The sequence below is a fragment of the Calonectris borealis genome, chromosome 8, assembly GCF_964195595.1.
Source record: "Calonectris borealis chromosome 8, bCalBor7.hap1.2, whole genome shotgun sequence".
Classification (NCBI taxonomy): domain Eukaryota; kingdom Metazoa; phylum Chordata; class Aves; order Procellariiformes; family Procellariidae; genus Calonectris; species Calonectris borealis.
This window is the reverse complement of record NC_134319.1, coordinates 24,614,204-24,631,179: the sequence shown is the minus strand read 5'-3', so window position 1 is coordinate 24,631,179 and position 16,976 is coordinate 24,614,204. Positions and strand designations below refer to the sequence as shown.

At 37.6% G+C, this 16,976-nt stretch overlaps 1 protein-coding gene across 8 annotated transcripts; it reads left to right on the top strand.

The window, feature by feature from the left end:
* Window position 1: 1 nt before the first annotated feature.
* On the top strand, window positions 2-15,505 carry FNDC7 (fibronectin type III domain containing 7). 8 transcript variants are annotated; one of them, XM_075156476.1, is made up of 14 exons: window positions 3-1,091; window positions 1,540-1,558; window positions 2,646-2,903; window positions 4,747-5,001; window positions 5,733-5,993; window positions 6,502-6,759; window positions 7,316-7,570; window positions 8,262-8,519; window positions 8,943-9,197; window positions 10,102-10,356; window positions 11,345-11,605; window positions 12,212-12,241; window positions 12,769-12,835; window positions 13,809-15,505. In XM_075156476.1, the coding sequence occupies exons 1-13, from the start codon at window positions 1,029-1,031 to the stop codon at window positions 12,807-12,809; spliced, it is 2,469 nt and encodes an 822-aa protein (XP_075012577.1). In that variant the 5' UTR covers window positions 3-1,028; the 3' UTR covers window positions 12,810-12,835; window positions 13,809-15,505. The 8 variants fall into 8 exon arrangements, with proteins under 8 accessions (XP_075012578.1, XP_075012574.1, XP_075012573.1 ...); XM_075156475.1 differs by lacking the exon at window positions 13,809-15,505 and adding an exon at window positions 13,264-13,753; XM_075156477.1 differs by lacking the exons at window positions 12,212-12,241; window positions 12,769-12,835; window positions 13,809-15,505 and adding an exon at window positions 12,066-12,132 and having other exon boundaries at window positions 2-1,091.
* The last annotated feature ends 1,471 nt before the right edge of the window (window positions 15,506-16,976 follow it).

The following is a 16,976-nucleotide window of genomic DNA, read 5'->3' as shown; positions in this document are numbered from 1 at the left end:
CGGCGGCGTGCGCTGCCTGCTCGTGGGGCGGGGCGGGCTCCCGCCAGCCGTGCCAGCCCCTCGGGAGCCTGCCAGCCCCTCGGGAGCCGTGCCAGCTGCAGGGCCGCCTTTCTCTGCCATGATGGGGTCCGAAATTCCCGCTGGGGAGGTGCCCGGTGACTAGGGCTCGTCCCCTGTTTCTCGTCAGAAGATGAGCCCGGGACGCCCGGAGCCGTCCCCCGAGCCCCGAGGCGGGCTCCTTGCGAGGTGTGAGGGGCGGCCGGGGGGGCCGGGAGACCGCCTGGCCGGGGGAGCCTTCGCGAAACCTGCTGTGGTCCCGGGTCCCCTCGGGGTGTAAAACTCCCCTCGCCACCGTGGCTCCCTCATGAAAACAGTCCCCAGGTTCCCTGTTGCGTTCGTGTAAGCCACCGAAGAGAACACTGTCGGTTCATAGAAAGACACCGTTTCTTGACGCCTAAAATCGTCTGTGAGAAGTTACAGTTTGAAGACACAAAGGCGTGTTGTCAAAGGGGAAACAGCAGCTGGTACGAATACGAAGAAATGAGAGAAAAATTTCTCTTTCCACAACGCGAAGCGCGACGAGGAGTGGTTCCCAGTCGGTAGGCGGTGTTCCCTTCAAAGGGGAGTACGACGAGAGCATCATTCCTGACAGAAAAAAAGATCCTTGTGAGTGGACAAAAACGGCAATAGATAATAAGCTGCACAGCAGATTTCGAATTCACATTGGGCTTAATTATTTTGTGAATCTTGTATAAGCAATACAGAAACTGCATTCTGTAACAGAAGGGAAGAAACCCCACCGCCCACCTGCCTAAAAGTTCAGTGCTATGTTGGACTCATTTCACCATGGTTTTGGTAACCGCTGGCGGGCTGTAGTCCAGCAGGGAGGAGGACCGAACCTAACGCAACCTCCTCTCGTCTCAGGCAGTAAACCTACAGTGACAGCACTGCTACAAAATATTACTGGTCACAGCAGGGATCGGCCTGAGCTCACCCCCATGTGAAGGCTGGAACGAAGTTCTGACAAGATGTGCAGTGCAAAAAGTAAATCATTAATATTTATTGGACTGCTTTTCAACTGCCTAGAAATGGTGAGTGCAACTCATTTGCTTTAAAACTATTTTCAAGATTGATATTGTACTCTTTGTAAAAGTAAACTAAAAGTTAGGGTAGAGACTGACTATCTGACACCCATTTTTACATTCATATTTTGTTACTATTACACTTTTGCAGTGTTTACAAGTGACTCAAAAATAAAATAATATATTGGGACCCAAGGTCTTTTGAAGTCTGTCAACAACTGAAAAGTGGATCTATAGGCAGATTCAGAGAGGAAAATGAAGAAATAATATGATCTATACCAAATCTCATTCGTTGCATAAACTTTGCATGCTTAAAGAATCTGAGCAAATACATCATATTAGTAAAATGTGTTAAAAATGTAGTATTTTAAGTTGTTGTTACTAAGATAATTAGGGTTTTTTCCCAAATAAAATATTTCACTTTGTGTTTCTAATTTTTTTACATCTTCCTTTTCAGGTCTTTTCAGCTAACACAGGTAAATCTTCAAAGTGGTATTTTGGTTTTGCCTGGTTATTTTTGAATGGGTCTTAAGAGAACACACACGTGTGATTTCTAATAAAACATTCTGTAAGTTCTAGCAGCTTTATAAAAAAAAATTGTTTTCAGGTTTGATTCAGCTTTAAAAATCTGTGTTGATATCTTTATAAATTTTAAACCCCATTTTTAGGAGTCCCAAGTCTGCCAGACGTTCGCACAAAGATTCTGGCAGATCACTTATGCCTTGACACTAGCGTGAACCAGGGAGAACACTCAGCTGGACAAATTGTGCTGTTCATTACATACATAACTGTGCTACAAATAGGATTCAAACTGTCCCATATTTGCACCCAATTAATTGTTGTATCTTTTAATAAAAAAACCCCAAATAAATAAAAAAACCCACACCCCCCAAAAAAAACCCAAAAAAAACGCCAGAAGAAGCATGATCTCCTAAAAGCAAATATTTCCAATGTTTTACAGCATTTTATACTTTCTTCAATCTTGTATTTTGTGCCTACAGCTCCTATTGCTTTACATGTGAATACTGACTAGTTTAAAATACGAGGAATGCAAGATTGTAAGAAATGCTCTCAGAATTCATTCATTCTCTGGAGATAGTACACATTCCTGCATACACTGCACTGTCAAGAGTCTTAAATGCTTAATCGTTTCAGACATGTTGTTGCAATATCTGGACGCTTGCTGTAGCATATTCTTTTCATGATTTGCAAAACAAGCATTTGATCCTATTCCTGCATGGAATACTGTTGACATTGGTTGGATATTCACATTCGGATTATACCCAGTATTTTTTAATATAATTAGACTACAGCATATGGTTGTCTTAAGAAAAATAGCCATCATCACAGCATGATACTATGAAAGCAAGCAGCAGTTATTACAGTAATTGATGGATTACAAAAGTGAACAAGGAAAACAACACTCCAAATTCAGTGGAATGCCTATCTGAAAATTAGGTCACGTAAATGCTTGATAAGGCACTGAACAATCTTCTTGTCAAGACTTGACTAAATTCAGGAAATGACTGAAAAGGTTTTTTGATAATGATTTTTTTTTTTTAGGTTTCTCTATGTCTATATACGATGTGACATCACGAAGCATTTATCTCAGATGGCCCAAGTTTTCAGGAGCCTCTTCTTACAGAGTCACAGCTACAGCTGTGAATGCTGTAGGCCATTCATTACTAGCTCGTTTTAGTGATGTTACACTTAAAGGAACTCTAACTTCATTAATTCCCAATACTATTTATGCGATACAAGCAGAAGCCATTGACAAGAATGGAATTACTCTTGCAGAAACACAGATTATGCAGTCAACAGGTTAGTAAGAGAAACTTTGTGAAGTATTGTTTCCATTGACCTCTGTAGGACTGGGATTTTGTCCTTGATGTTTCATTATACTGGCAGGGAATAGCTGCCATTCCTGTTGAAACCTTTTGCTGGTTCTCCTACTGAGTTCAATATTAGCATGATTAGCTCCTTTTCCCCTCTGTTTTTTTTAAATACACGTGTCCCTGACCTGCCACACACAGCTTGCTCAGACTGCAGCTTTCCAAATCACCTACCCTTTCATTACAAATGCAGATGTGAAGCTATATACATTTTTCAGTACTAATGCTGATAAATGGTATTTGTTTCATTCACAAAAGGACTTGTAGCATGTAAGTCGTTGATGGATATTGAAGAATCTACATAAACAGAAGTGTTTTTTTATTTCAGCACTGAAATGTAATTGAAAAAATATTCTGTTGAAATTCTGTTTTTAAAATAATTTGACTGATAATTTTTAGAAATAGCCATTGTTTTTCCAGTAGAATTTGTTTCTTATAAAAGTAATTATTACAATAAAAATAGTAGCAAATATTACAAAAAAAAAGTAGCAGGTTTATCCTGATAAGTATCAAAAACCTCTATTGCTAGCTTAGTTATGGGACAACAGATATTAATGTTCTGTAATTCAGTTCTGATATAAATCACGTGCTATATATTCTGTACTTGACTGTTAGGCAGGCAACTCCCTTAGACTTGCATAAGGATTTCCTGCACAGAAACTTATGAATTGTTACTAAAGACAATATTTTAAAAGGAAAAAAAATCATAGTGCAATAGCTTGCTCAAAGATCGCGAAAGACACACCTGCAAATATTCCATGAGCATGGTCACATAGAATATATGTTACCATTTTTACAAATGGGGCAAAAGAGCTTGTCTGACTATAGCTGAATAAGAAAATGCTTGGGATTAACAGAGCAGACATAATGCTTAGGAGTTGTATAACCATGTGTAATATTTGCTAGGGTCTCTGAAATCCCAAATGAGCTGCCTTGCTATAAATAAGTTTGCCTCAAGGCGCATACTTTCGTCCCAAATACTTTTTCATTCCTTTTCTTAATTTTAGGTGGATACACCTTCATTTTATCTTTTATTCTCTTCTAGTGAGTTTTTTGCAGCCTTGCAATATATGAATTTGCTTTACATATGCTGATTCTAGCCTGAAAATCCTTATTACTGAACATAAATTAGTTGTGGTTAAGAAATACACCCTCTGTAGTTACTTTTGTGACTGCAGTACACGGGAGGAGTATACGAGCTCTTTCTGAATGGCCTGCAGCTTAGCATAATAGAAAAGCATTTAACTGCAATATTTGATGTGTCATGTTATTGTATATCTATATCTGCTCTGAGCAGGGGGTTGATAAGATGACTTCCCATGGTCCCTTCCAAACTAAATTATTGTATGTTGCTCTGATCTAGAAATGCCTATGATTCAGCATCCTATTTCAGACTGCTTTGTATAAACATCCACTTCTGCTTTGTATATATTGCTTTGTATATTGATTTCTATAAACATCCAGTATAGTTAATTGACTATAGAGCAAGACAAAAAAGAGACCTCTCAGTGCAACCTAGGTTAAATCGTGATCATTTTCAATAGTGATTTCAAGGGTACTAGAATATTTTTATTGAAAGATGAAAGTTGGTCTAGAATATCTCAAGACTCTGTGTGTATTGTTAATATTCATTTAAACTTCATTTAACTTAAACATTCCTAGAAAGTGTAGGCCATTTGTCCTACACTTTGTCTGTGTGAAACGTTCAGAGCACTTAGTGTTTCACAGGGCTGAGTTCCCCAACTTTAGTATGTCTATCATTTCCATTTCAGCTCCAGACATACCTGTTATTGACCAAGCTTATTCAAAACTTAGCAACAGTATCACAGTGGAATGGAGAGCGGTACCTGGGGCTACTAGTTATCTGCTGACTGCACAAGACGGAGATTCCTTCATTGAAACTGTAGTTACAAATTCTCCAGGCACAGTGACAGGACTGAAACCTGCCACCTTGTACAGAATCACTATCAGATCTGTAAATTCAGGAGGAAAAAGCCAGCCTTCACCTTTCAGAAAAGCAAAAACAGGTGGACTTTCAAATTCTTATTCTTATTTCAAATTCTGTAATGTTATTATAATATAAAGCATTCATGCAAGCATCCTTTTTTTTTTTTTTTATTTGAACAGAAGACAAACATATACCCCAGGCATGTACCAGTACTGAATTATTATAATCTTGTATTTTAAATTGTATTGATCATATTCTCCTTTCAGTTTTTGAGGACTAGAATTTGGCCATCAGACTTAATGACCAGGACAAGAGTCTGAATTAATGGTTTACTTTATGACAGTGCTGTAAATTAAATGCTTAATATGAAGTTTTACTAGAATTTGTATGAATGTGTGTATTTTATTTTAGCAGAATTGAATTTCATTTTAACAAAAGACATAACTTGAGGGAATGGAAGAAATGAAGAAACAACTAGAAGTATAAAATAATAAGACAATGTAAAACATAGAGGACAGGAAATGCAGTATCTTCTTGGTGATTTTCATTCTTCTGCACACTCAACCTTTCATACTTTGTGTATGAGTTACATTCATTTTACAAAACCTGTAATATGATAATGGATGCACCAAATCAGTTTCCATATTTATTCTGTCAGTCTTGCATTAATTTTTTTTTTTGTTTTTGTTGTCACTGAATTTGTCTCTCAGAGTTTGGTGATTATTGTTTCTGTGTATTCATTTCAAATTTGGCCCTTTCAAACGGTATTACTGAAAAACCAAAAGCTTAACTGGTGTTCTTTCCCAACAGTCCTGGCTGCTCCAATTCTGTCTGTTAGTTCTCCGAGTTGTGACTCCATTGCAGTGAGCTGGAAAGCTGTGTATATGGCAGCTGGATTCTCTGTATCCCTCATGAGATCAGATGGTTTGGGCAGAATGCTGAAGGAGAACACCACCAATACCTCCTTGATATTTACAAATCTAGATCCAGGAACTCTCTATACTATCAAGGCATATGCCTGGAATGTCAATGGGATACCTGGAGATGATTTCGCATATAACCAAAGAACAAGTAAGAAATTTTCTTTTCTGAAACCAAGTAAGCGTTAAAAAAAAAAATAAATATATACCAGGAAGTATTTATGTGTATGTGTGATTGTGTTATGCTTTTCAAAGATACATTGGGTAGATTTTCAGATCATATAATTTTTACCCCATCTCAAAGTTCATGAAAGCTCAGATGACATGGCTATGTTTAATGAATATTGTTGAGGCAAAGATACCATTAACTACCACTAAAGTTGTACCTAGGACAGGGCTGGGTAAGGATTACACAAGCTTAGACTGATTTGAGGATTTTTCTAACTGTGAGAAGCAAATATTCCAATAAGGCAAGGACTTTCAACAGAAAGCTTTGTGACGGTGTACAACTAGAACTATTTTTAAAATTGTCACTTTAATATGAATGAGGGTAAGGTCTGCACCATAAAAATTGTATTTAGTTTGCAAATTATGAAAAAGATCATGTCTGTAGACCATATGCTAAGTTGTATTTATGTGTTCCAAACTGATATCCATAGGTCCTAATGCACCAGCGGATGTTCAAGTAGCTTTTAATAGTGGTACTTTAAGAGCTATTGTTTCTTGGATGCCAACAGAAGGAGCTCTAACTTACAGCGTGACAGCCTCCAGTGGACTCTTGAAACTGAAGTGTAACACATCTTCTGCCTCCTGCATGGTGCCATCACTCCAGTGCGGCTCTGAATATTACATTTCTGTCACAGCATACAATGATGCTGGATCCAGTAAACCTACTGATGCAGTAAGCTTAAAAACTAGTATGTGTCATTGATCCTTATATTGCTTATGGCATTTTAACATATATTTCTTTAATTTCAAATGTAAATTAGTCCATTACAATTCACAAGTGGTTCTCAAATAGTTATTTCTGCATCTGAACTTTGTGCATGAACTGTGCCATATACCTTTGTACTTCGGGGATAATAGCCTAAACTTTGTTCATATTTCTGTGAGAAAAACTTGCAATGGTCTATATACTGTTCGGTGAATCAGGAAGCCTTTTGAAACACTGCCTGGTGCCACTGTTTTCATTCACAGGGGCTCCTTAAGCAGATCTCTCTTCTGTAAAACATGAAGGTAGCATCTCTTTTGCTCTGTAAAAATCATACCCACTTTTCATCTAAATGTAAGTAGCATTCTCTGTAAAGGCAGATAAGTTGTTGTTTTCTTGAACAAGACGAAACAACTGTTCAAGCTGAGTAGAATAATTCTATATATTCCTAATTTTCCTTTATTCCCCAAAAGTATAATTTCAATAAAAATATTCTGATTACAATTCTCTTTTTCTTTCTTTTTTTAAAATGTTTTTTTCAGTTCCTTGTGCACCAGTAAATATATCAATTGAAGAGGATGAACCTGGTCACTTGTTGGTATCATGGTCTAGCATCAATTTTGGTCATTATTACGTGGTTTTTGTGAAGAGTGATGATGGCTTGGAAGTGCATTGCAACACATCACATACTCAATGCCATTTCCAGTCGGACTGTGGCTTCACTTACTTCATCAGTGTCTTTGCGTATAACAAGGCAGGGCAGAGTCCTTTGGGTGATGTATTCAATTACACTACTGGTAAGTAGCAATGTATTCTTGCAAATTCATTTTGGATCCTTTAACTGTGTTTATGGTAGAGCTGATTGCACATTTTTACTGGAAGATAATGACTTCAACTTCTATTTTTATTCAATTTTTGGACGAAACACACAAAGGCTGGCAGAGAAAAAGAACCATTTCACACTGCAGTTGAATTTAACTTGCGTAGTGAAGTCCAACATGCTTACAAACTTGAAAATAGTTTAATGATTCACAATCATCAGGCAAGGACATAGAATAACACACAGTCCTGGCATAACTTTTGCAGTCTAGTCCTGTTTTCTTCTCTATTGCTGTAGGAAGGGTGTCTTAAACTTCCTCACAGAGAGTTTTCATATTTGGAAAATGAAAAAATAACAAGTTCAATGGGAAATTGTGAAGAACATTGTTAAAGTTATTTAACCTCTAGATGCTTTGAAATTTTAAACCGAGGAAACACATAATTCCTATGTCGTACCTATACATTAGGATGCCCTCTACTGGTTTGGAAGGAGGGGTACTGAATTAATTCAAGAAGTAAGGCTGGGATTAATGAGACTGTTTGCACAATATCGGTCACCTTTGGAGATTTAAAACATGAAGCACGTAGATAAACGAAACAAGGCTTTTCGGTGTCGCACCAGTTTTCAGTTCACGTTCAGGTTTCCCTCTCTGCCTTGTCTGTTCCCAGCGCCCTGTTGCCCCAGCGACTTCAGGGCCGTGTTCGTGTCGAGCGACACCGTGCAGGTCACCTGGGGTCCTGTCCGGGGTGCTGAAATGTACCAAACAAGAGCTGTTGGCTGGAGCAGCATGGCGCTCTGCAACGACACCGCCACGGCCTGCACCTTGTCGGCCCTGCAGTGCGACACCCACTATAATATCACGGTTTATTCTTTCAGTGAGGCCAGGGGCAGCAACACATCGTGTGCATCCAAGTATGTGGCAACAGGTATTATGACCATTCTTACTTTCCTTCAGCAGAAAAAATAATTAATTAGACACTGCAGTGATCCATGGATGAAAAGCATTACTGCAGTGCTAAGTTACTGTAACTGATAAAAATTAAAAATAAAAAAAATACTGGAAGTCTGTAAAAATACACTGTAAGCAGGGACCTAAAAACAGATTTGGATTGAAGAATGCTCCAAGTTTTTGAAAGTCACATTTACAATTCATCTCTGGTTTTGTATGCAAAATCCTTACATTGTCAGTTCTGTCACAAGTTCTAAATTCTCACCAGGAGTAACCATTTAAGGATCATAAACTTTTCCAAAGTAGTTCATCAGTTCTAACTGGAAGTTAGTTTTCATGTGTAACTTACATAGTATGCATAAATAATCTGTTTAAATACTGTTAATATGAAATATTTCAGCTCCCTGCAGTCCTGAAATTAAAAATATCTCAAAGGAGGCTCTTTCTGTAATCAGTGTGCACTGGCAATCTAACAATGAAGAAGCTACATATATTGTCACTGCCAGAGGAGAGGCTGGACTTTGGCATTGCACAAGCTCTGGAAATTCCTGTACCTTAATTAATCTTCCCTGTGGATCTGCTTTCTCTGTTAGTGCCATAGCAAGATCACCAGCAGGACAGAGCTTACCAAGCTACAGTGTCCCTTTAGAGACAGGTATGTGGGAACTGTATATAGTGGAAAATATTTAGCAGCATAATATTAAAATAGTTCTATATGTCTTCATATGGTTTTGGCTTTCTTTTTTTAATTACAATGCTTGCATATTATACTATCTATTGCTGGATGTCCTCTGCTTAAACATGTATGTATCTTGTGTATGTGAGAAAGAAGGATCACTTGCACTTGCACTGAGAAGCCTTAGTGCAACCACTTATCTGGCACAGCTAACTAAAATATAATAGCATAATCCACACACGTAATGTATAACTTCCTTGTCAGCATTTTGACTTTTGATATTACTGGGAGAGGCAATGAGATGATGTCCGTGTCAACAAACAAAATGTGAAGAACAGATTAAAGCACATCCTACCCGCCATTCTTGCAATTAATTTGCTAGCAGAGTTTTGTCCCGTACCACTTACCCAGACAATCCCCAGGCACAGTTCAGAGGTTAACGTACACCAGGATTATTTTTAACAGGCAGTTTGGCTGCAGTCATTTTATATTGTAGAGGAAGAGACTTTAAACAGAGACAGAGCTGGACTGAGCTATATGACTTGAGGGGTAGAGGTGGAGGCTGCTTAATTAAACTACAGATGTATCCTGATATTCTGATGACAAATTTTAGTAATTTTTAGTATCTTGGTGAACAATCATCTTACAATAATTCCAGGGTTATAACTCACCGTTGTAGACAAATTGATCTTATATTGACATTCAGTCTATTAGAAGCTTGCCAAAATAGTATTTTTCAGCATGTTAATGTTTGCCTGAAAAGTATGCACGTCTTCATTCCTTTGCTCTTGATCATGTACTATTCTACTTGCAACCCCCCAAAATACCGTCCATTTTCCCAGTACAAAACAGAATTGACTTCTCTACTTTTTTTCTTTTTAAGCTCCTTGTTGCCCTAATGACCTGATACTGACTCAAGTGACACAGTCTGTAACAAATATCAGCTGGTCTGTTGGGACGGGTGCACAGACATACGAAACAGCACTGGAGTCTCCAAAAGGACAGGCAAAGTGTCACACTCTTCAAAACTACTGTCTCCTGGGATGCATCACATGCAGCACCAACTATACAGTATCTCTGAAAGCTATCAGTGAAACGGGTTTGACATCCAGTTGCACATATCAAGGATATTCTTCCAGTATGTAAATTGTAAATGCAATCAGGAAGAAAAAGACTTAATATACAACTTACTTCGTATAGTGTTCCTCTCATACAAATAGTGCAGCTGAAATTCAATACATAGTTAATACATTTGCAGTTCCCTCTTTTAAATAAATGCACTTTGGATTATTTTCATATAATTTAAACCCTGTTCTTATAACAGCTGTCAGGTGGCCATATAAAAAAGTTTTGATAACATTGCTCCAGAACCACAAAAGGATTCTGGGCACTCTAGGGCAGCCCTGGTACCTCCACAGTCAGAGGAGAGCAACAATGTGTAAAACGATGGCTGAATTCCAGCTCCATAATATGAGTCTGATAGAACATTTTCTTCCCTAGTTCAGTTAGAGAATTCTTTTGGCTTTCTGTGAAATAATAATTTCTCATTGAAATGCTGGTATCTAGTGTGATAGTAATCATATCATCTGGTTTAAAATGCACTCTAGGAATTTATAATGTATTGTGGTGATAGGGATTTAACGTCAAATAGGAAGGAACAATGAAGAGATTTACAGTTCTTTGGTTGAAATGATGCAGATGGTTAGGAACACCTTGTGAATAGGCCAACCTGACACATAGTAGATAAAAAGGCCTTGACACTTAGTATTCTAGATACGGAGGCCAACCTTGTATCTTGAGTAGAATAGATAAGAGGGTGGCGCTAGCGAGAATTGCGCTAATTAAGCCAGGAGCTAAAACTAAGCATGGGTGAAGACTGAGACTTTTGCTTATGTTAATGAATACCGGGAAATGTAATGAATATGTATGCTCTTAACTGTATATAACTTCAATGGTTGACTGATTTGGCACGCACACTAGGTGGAGCGATCCCCTGTGCGTCCAGCGCTGCAATAAAGAATACCTGCTTTCTAAAACTCCACATTGAGTCTTAGAGAGTTTGTCAGGAACTTCTTCGTTTCAGTGGGTTCACAAAATTTGCTTACTAATGTTTCTTATTCTATTAGGTGCTTGCTGCCCTTCTGGGGTGAAGCTATATAGACTCGGCAATAATGATATCAGGGTATACTGGCGAGCTTCTGATGAAACAATAAACTACAATACTGATCTACATGGCTCAAAAGGCAATTTCACCTGTACCCCTAGCTCAGGTCTAAGTCACTGCGATATCACCGAGATACCTTGTGGGGATGTCTACACAGTGGTAGTATCTCCAGTTACTGATAAGGGGCTGAAGCTTACATTTTGTCCTAAAAAAATATATTCAGGTAAAACAAATTTCTTTGAATGCTGTATTTTTGTCATGCATGGTAGATGGTTAAAATGTAATCCAAATGCGAGTAAAGGGGGCATGGTATAACACTTTCCTATTCTAGTGTTGACTCCAGAGTAAACTTTATGAGTGCTATCTTGCAATATCTGTGACGGGAACTTCACAGGAGCATTTTGGGACTGGGCATACCTGTCTACACAGGTGCCTCTTAACTGGATCACCCATAACCTGGTGAATACAGAGAATTTAATTTTCAGTTGGGAGGCTAGTAGTAGTTAGAATACAGAAGCAAATAAATGAGGATTTTTAATTGTTTTGGTTTCTAATTTGTTTTATAGAATTATTGTTTTTGAATGAAGAAACAAATCAAGAACTTCTATGAACCACTCCTAAGCACATTTCTTAAGTAAAAATTGTTTAAAGGGGTAGTAATTTCCTTGTGATTCCTTTCCCAGGGCATAAATTTAATCCGTTGTAAAATTACTGCTATCTGATGGGATTGCACAGTTGTATAGCATGGACTACATTCTATAGACTACTAATGTTTTCCAGCTTACAGCCTGACACCTAACATTTATACTACTGTTTCATGTCATTTCAGTAACCTGTTCTGGAAGCTCTGTTGGAATGGGTAAGAGCACATTCATTCCAAATCCATGATGTTTGTAAAACGTGTTAGCATCATGTAACTCCAAATAAGATGCAAATAATATCTATATTTGATAGTCAAAACTTGTATTAGTGTTATGCAGGTATGTCTCACCCCCCCATCTTATAATGTATAATTAAAAAAAAATCTTACCTATATTGTGGCCTGTATGCCATCATGCATTCTACACTGTCACAATATTTACTATTTATCTGATAGCACATAATAAAAGGCAGGCTTATCTTTTATAGCCTCACCATATCCCATTACAAATTAAACTAGGTCGCACTTCTAATTTTTATTTAAAAAAAAAAAAGTAAGAAGAAGTGTGGCTTACCTCAACCTCTTCTACCTTATTTCTTCTGGGTTTTCAACAGGATAGTCTTGTGCTTTATTTGCCTATGTAAACTGCTAGAAACAACTTCAAAAGCAGCCACTGAAACAAACATTTCTCAAGACAGTTGCTTTTCCATTACTGAAATTGTTTTAATTTCTGAATTCTGTTATAGTGATTTATAGAGGGAAGAGCTATGCAGAACAACGTATCTAGATGAAAATTCTGGTTCAGATAAGGAGGTAAGTTATAAGAGTCGTAATTCAGATGAGGATCAAACTTTTCCTGCTACTTAAATCTTTGGGATTGTAGGGATAAGCTTGACCAGTCCTGTATATCCTAAATATAACTGGTTTGTTAAAATCCATCATATTTACCTCAGAAACCTCACATTGTCTACTCCTACTATCAATACTGATTCGTCCTCTCCTCCATTTACAATAAAACCCTCTTTCACTTTATTAAGCCTTTTCTAATGCTATCCTATAGTTCCCTAGAAAAGCCGTCAAAATCCAAACAGATCAAGATACTCTTCAGCACTCATTTACTTTCTCTCTCTGGTAGCTAAAATTGCTCATTCTCCAACAAAAGTACTGATGTTCTGGACTATTTACTGCCCTTGTCTCAAAAGGATGGCAGGAAGTCACTGCTGACTCTTTTCTCCCCCCAGGGTTGATCATCTCCTCTTCGCTGCTATTCTCCTACAGCTATCCTGGATGTTAAGGTTGTTGATAACACTGTTCTCCCTAAATGCTCTTCTCAGTCTTTCTTTCCCTGAAGCTAAAAAGATGACACCTGTGCTTAACTGCAACAGTCACAGCTGCTTGAGGACTGGGAGGAGGGAAGCTGAACATTTAGCCATATCTGAGATCTAATCCAGGACATCAAATCTGAGCCCCAACTGATGGGATAATTTGTAAAATGCAGATGAACACTATGCAGATAGAGATCTCCATAATCTTGAACTGTACTTTTCCTTGTAAAGCTGTAAAGTTGTAGAACTTCTTCCAAGACAGTTATTAATCAGTGTGTTCTAGACCTAATGTCTCAATGAAATAATAAAGGCTGAAATAAAGATTAAAAGAGCAAAATTTAACTCCTTAAAAATAAAAGCAGTTTAGGTGCACTCAATTAAAAGTAGCTGGAGGCTTAATCAAGTATTCTAAGGCTATTTCATTTTAATTTAAATTTCAAAAAAAGTTTCTTCCTTTACAGATTTGAGAGGTGACTCATGAGGGTAAACATAATGTCCTCTTCACATCAACTGACTTGTTTTGCTTTGAGGCTAATGAACTGACAGTTATTACTAAAATTTTAATTTCCCATTTTTCACAAAAGGCAGAACCTTTTCTCATACTCCACAGTGGTTACTTTTTCAGCCAACATAGAAAGCAAAGCTCAAGTTCAAGGGTTCTACATAAACATAAAAAGTAAAACAATACACAAAGATACCTTACAAAAACAGTCTTCAGAAGCTTATGTGTAGGTTACCAAATGCAACAGGGTTTTTAACACTATCTTCAGCTTATAGAAATAGACGCCATGTATTCTGAAAGCTTCCTTTCTTCACAAAACAGTTGTTCTGGGTATCTCAATCACCGCTTCTGATCGCTTGCACAAAATAATCTCATGGGAATCTCACTCTTCAATAAATTGATTGTAGATGGCCCAAGAATTGCATGTTGCTTCTTAGAACACGATCTGCATTTGCTCACTGTCAAACAAGTCTTTCTTTAGGAAAGATTATTTAAAACTGCCCTGCATTACTTAATATAAGTTGGGTTTATTTCTCTTTTAATTTGACAAAAAATTTAAGAATGTAAAAATCAGTATTGTTCACAACTTTCTTCCTTGAGGGTTTCATTTCAATATTTTTTCTTTGCAGTCATCATTGTCAAACACTGTCACGAAAGCTTAAGTGTTTAACCAGGTGGCTATTAACTGGATTTTCAGAGGTCTAAAGCAACCAGGTTTTTTTGGAATCAAATTCAGGCCACAGCTAGCTTCTTTTCATATACACAATTCTGATATTTCCATGCTCTAACAGTAACTCTAATGTATTTTAAGCGATTATAAATTGTTGGTGTATTTTTTCACCATTCTTCCTGGCATACAGACATTGACACCTCAAAATTACACACTACAACCTCGACAATGCTGTAGTACTATTTTCGTCAGCTCCGCTCATTTCCATGATTGAAAACGAGAAGTGTAATTGTAATAGAATATATTATTTGCATGTCTGTTTAAAAAAAAAAAAAAAAAAAAGGAAAAACCTGAAGAGGAGTCAAGATTCCAAGAAAAAACACATTGATTCAGCTCAAAAAAAGTAGTTAGAAGATGCACACAATTTACCAAAACAGGGAGGAAAAGCAACACACCCAAATGGAGCCAGATCCACACCTCCTACTGTGGCTGTGTGCATGTTGCAGCCGTTGTTACTCAGGCATTAGACACTGTCTAATAATAATTAACACTGCTGATATGTGAAATGTCACTTGCACTCACTGAGATGAATAAAAGACTTTAGTCAGGATTAGTTTCAGGTTCCCTCCAGATTGAGGCAAATGCTCTTTTATGTGTCACACTGACTTAAGATCACAGGAAAGGACAATTAGATGTAATGTTTTCATAGATGTAGTTTCTGTACTATTTACCAGTATGAAGCTCTGGTCTTCATGAAGCAAAAAAAGCAACCAACCAGAAAACCCCCCAAAACCCCCAAAATATCACCACCACCACCCCCCCCCCAAAGCAACCCAACCCCACAAGAAAAACTTGAAAATCAAGACAATTCCTGTTGAAGACCCAGAGGTAGGCAGCATATTGGTATGCTAAGTAAAATGAATGCTTTCAGAACAATATCTGTGAAATCACTTCTACTAACAAATTAGGTGATTAAAAACACCTACGTACCTACATTACTTCATGATAGATGTCTTCATTAATACTTAATATAAGAATTTCAATTAAATGAAGAATTCTAAAGATGTGTTAGTTGCAATTACAGACTAACACTTGCAAAAAAATTTGTATCGTTCCAAATACAAATTATTTGTAATTGTATTTGACACAGAAGTAATAGCTCAAAATTTAGATAGGCTGTTTTCAGTCCAATAAAGAAACTGGCTAAAATCTATCCTTCACTTGGTTTCAGATTTGACCCCAAATTGCTGAGATTTAAGTGCACTCCCACATCCAACTATTGTGGGGGAAAAGAAAAAAAAAAAAAAAAGAGATACGACATCTACATTGCAAAACCTCGAGAGTAGCATTTAAATGCTGTTTTACCCTGCTTAACAGCTGGTGGATGTCTCCTGTATGTAAAGTTACATGCACTTCATAGCAGTGCAGAAAGGGCTCAAACATCTATCAAAGCCAGTAGAAGTCATCTAATTTTTTCAGGTTCCCCTTAAGAGATCCTGGCTATTTATATACTGTCTTTGAGTCAGTACAGTAATATTCAGCTGTAAATACTAAAAGTATAAGCTTATTCATCTTTCTTCATCAACATAAAAATGAAAGTATAAAGACCATGGGTATGCATGGTGTACTAAGTACCCCCCAACGTGATCAGATAAATTGTCCTGCCATTCAAGTTACCTTTTTCAATACAGATAGACAATCAAAATACCACTCCTATTATGTTTAAAATCAGATACTAGTCCTTTTGTATTGACACTAATTACCTGCATAGTTATGTGGCAGTAGGTAGGTGCAAATATCTGAGGCCAAAGCCTTGACCCTGCCTTAAAATAAAAGAATGCATTTGCTACTTCTTAAGATCTGAAATATTGTTCAACTAATTGAGTAGTATCTTCAAGAGGAAAAAAAAAGCAAAAACAAAGTAAGGCATATTTCTCAAATTAGTATTATTAGTCCAGGTAAGTACTTATTGTTGGAGCCACTCAAAGACAGATTAGGCTTCAAGAGGAACTATCCCAGCTAGGTAACTGTGGACGTGTGGCATACTGTGGACACTTCAGGTTCATAGTGCTTGGTTTGTTGCGCTTGTACCCTGAGAACTGAAGAGTAACTGCATAGGCTGTCAGACAGAAGCTCTGCCACCGTACCTCCTGGGAAAACTCACAATACCTCCAATTAAAATTGGCAGAAATTTTCTTCCAATGACCCCGAGCCAAACGCCCGCTGCAGCCGTACAGCTAGCAACCGCATCAGACCAGTCGGCACTGGAGACTCCACTGATCTTACCGTTTCTGATCACAGCTGCTTTGTAGAGGTTCTATGCATCTGTTTCTTCTGGTTTCAAGGAAGATCGTATGAAATAAAATGGCATCAGAAAGAATAAAGAATTAAAGAGCCCCTGGATCCAAACCCAAGAACTGCAGGATACTAAATCCCAAAGTAGTTAAGACCGCTGCC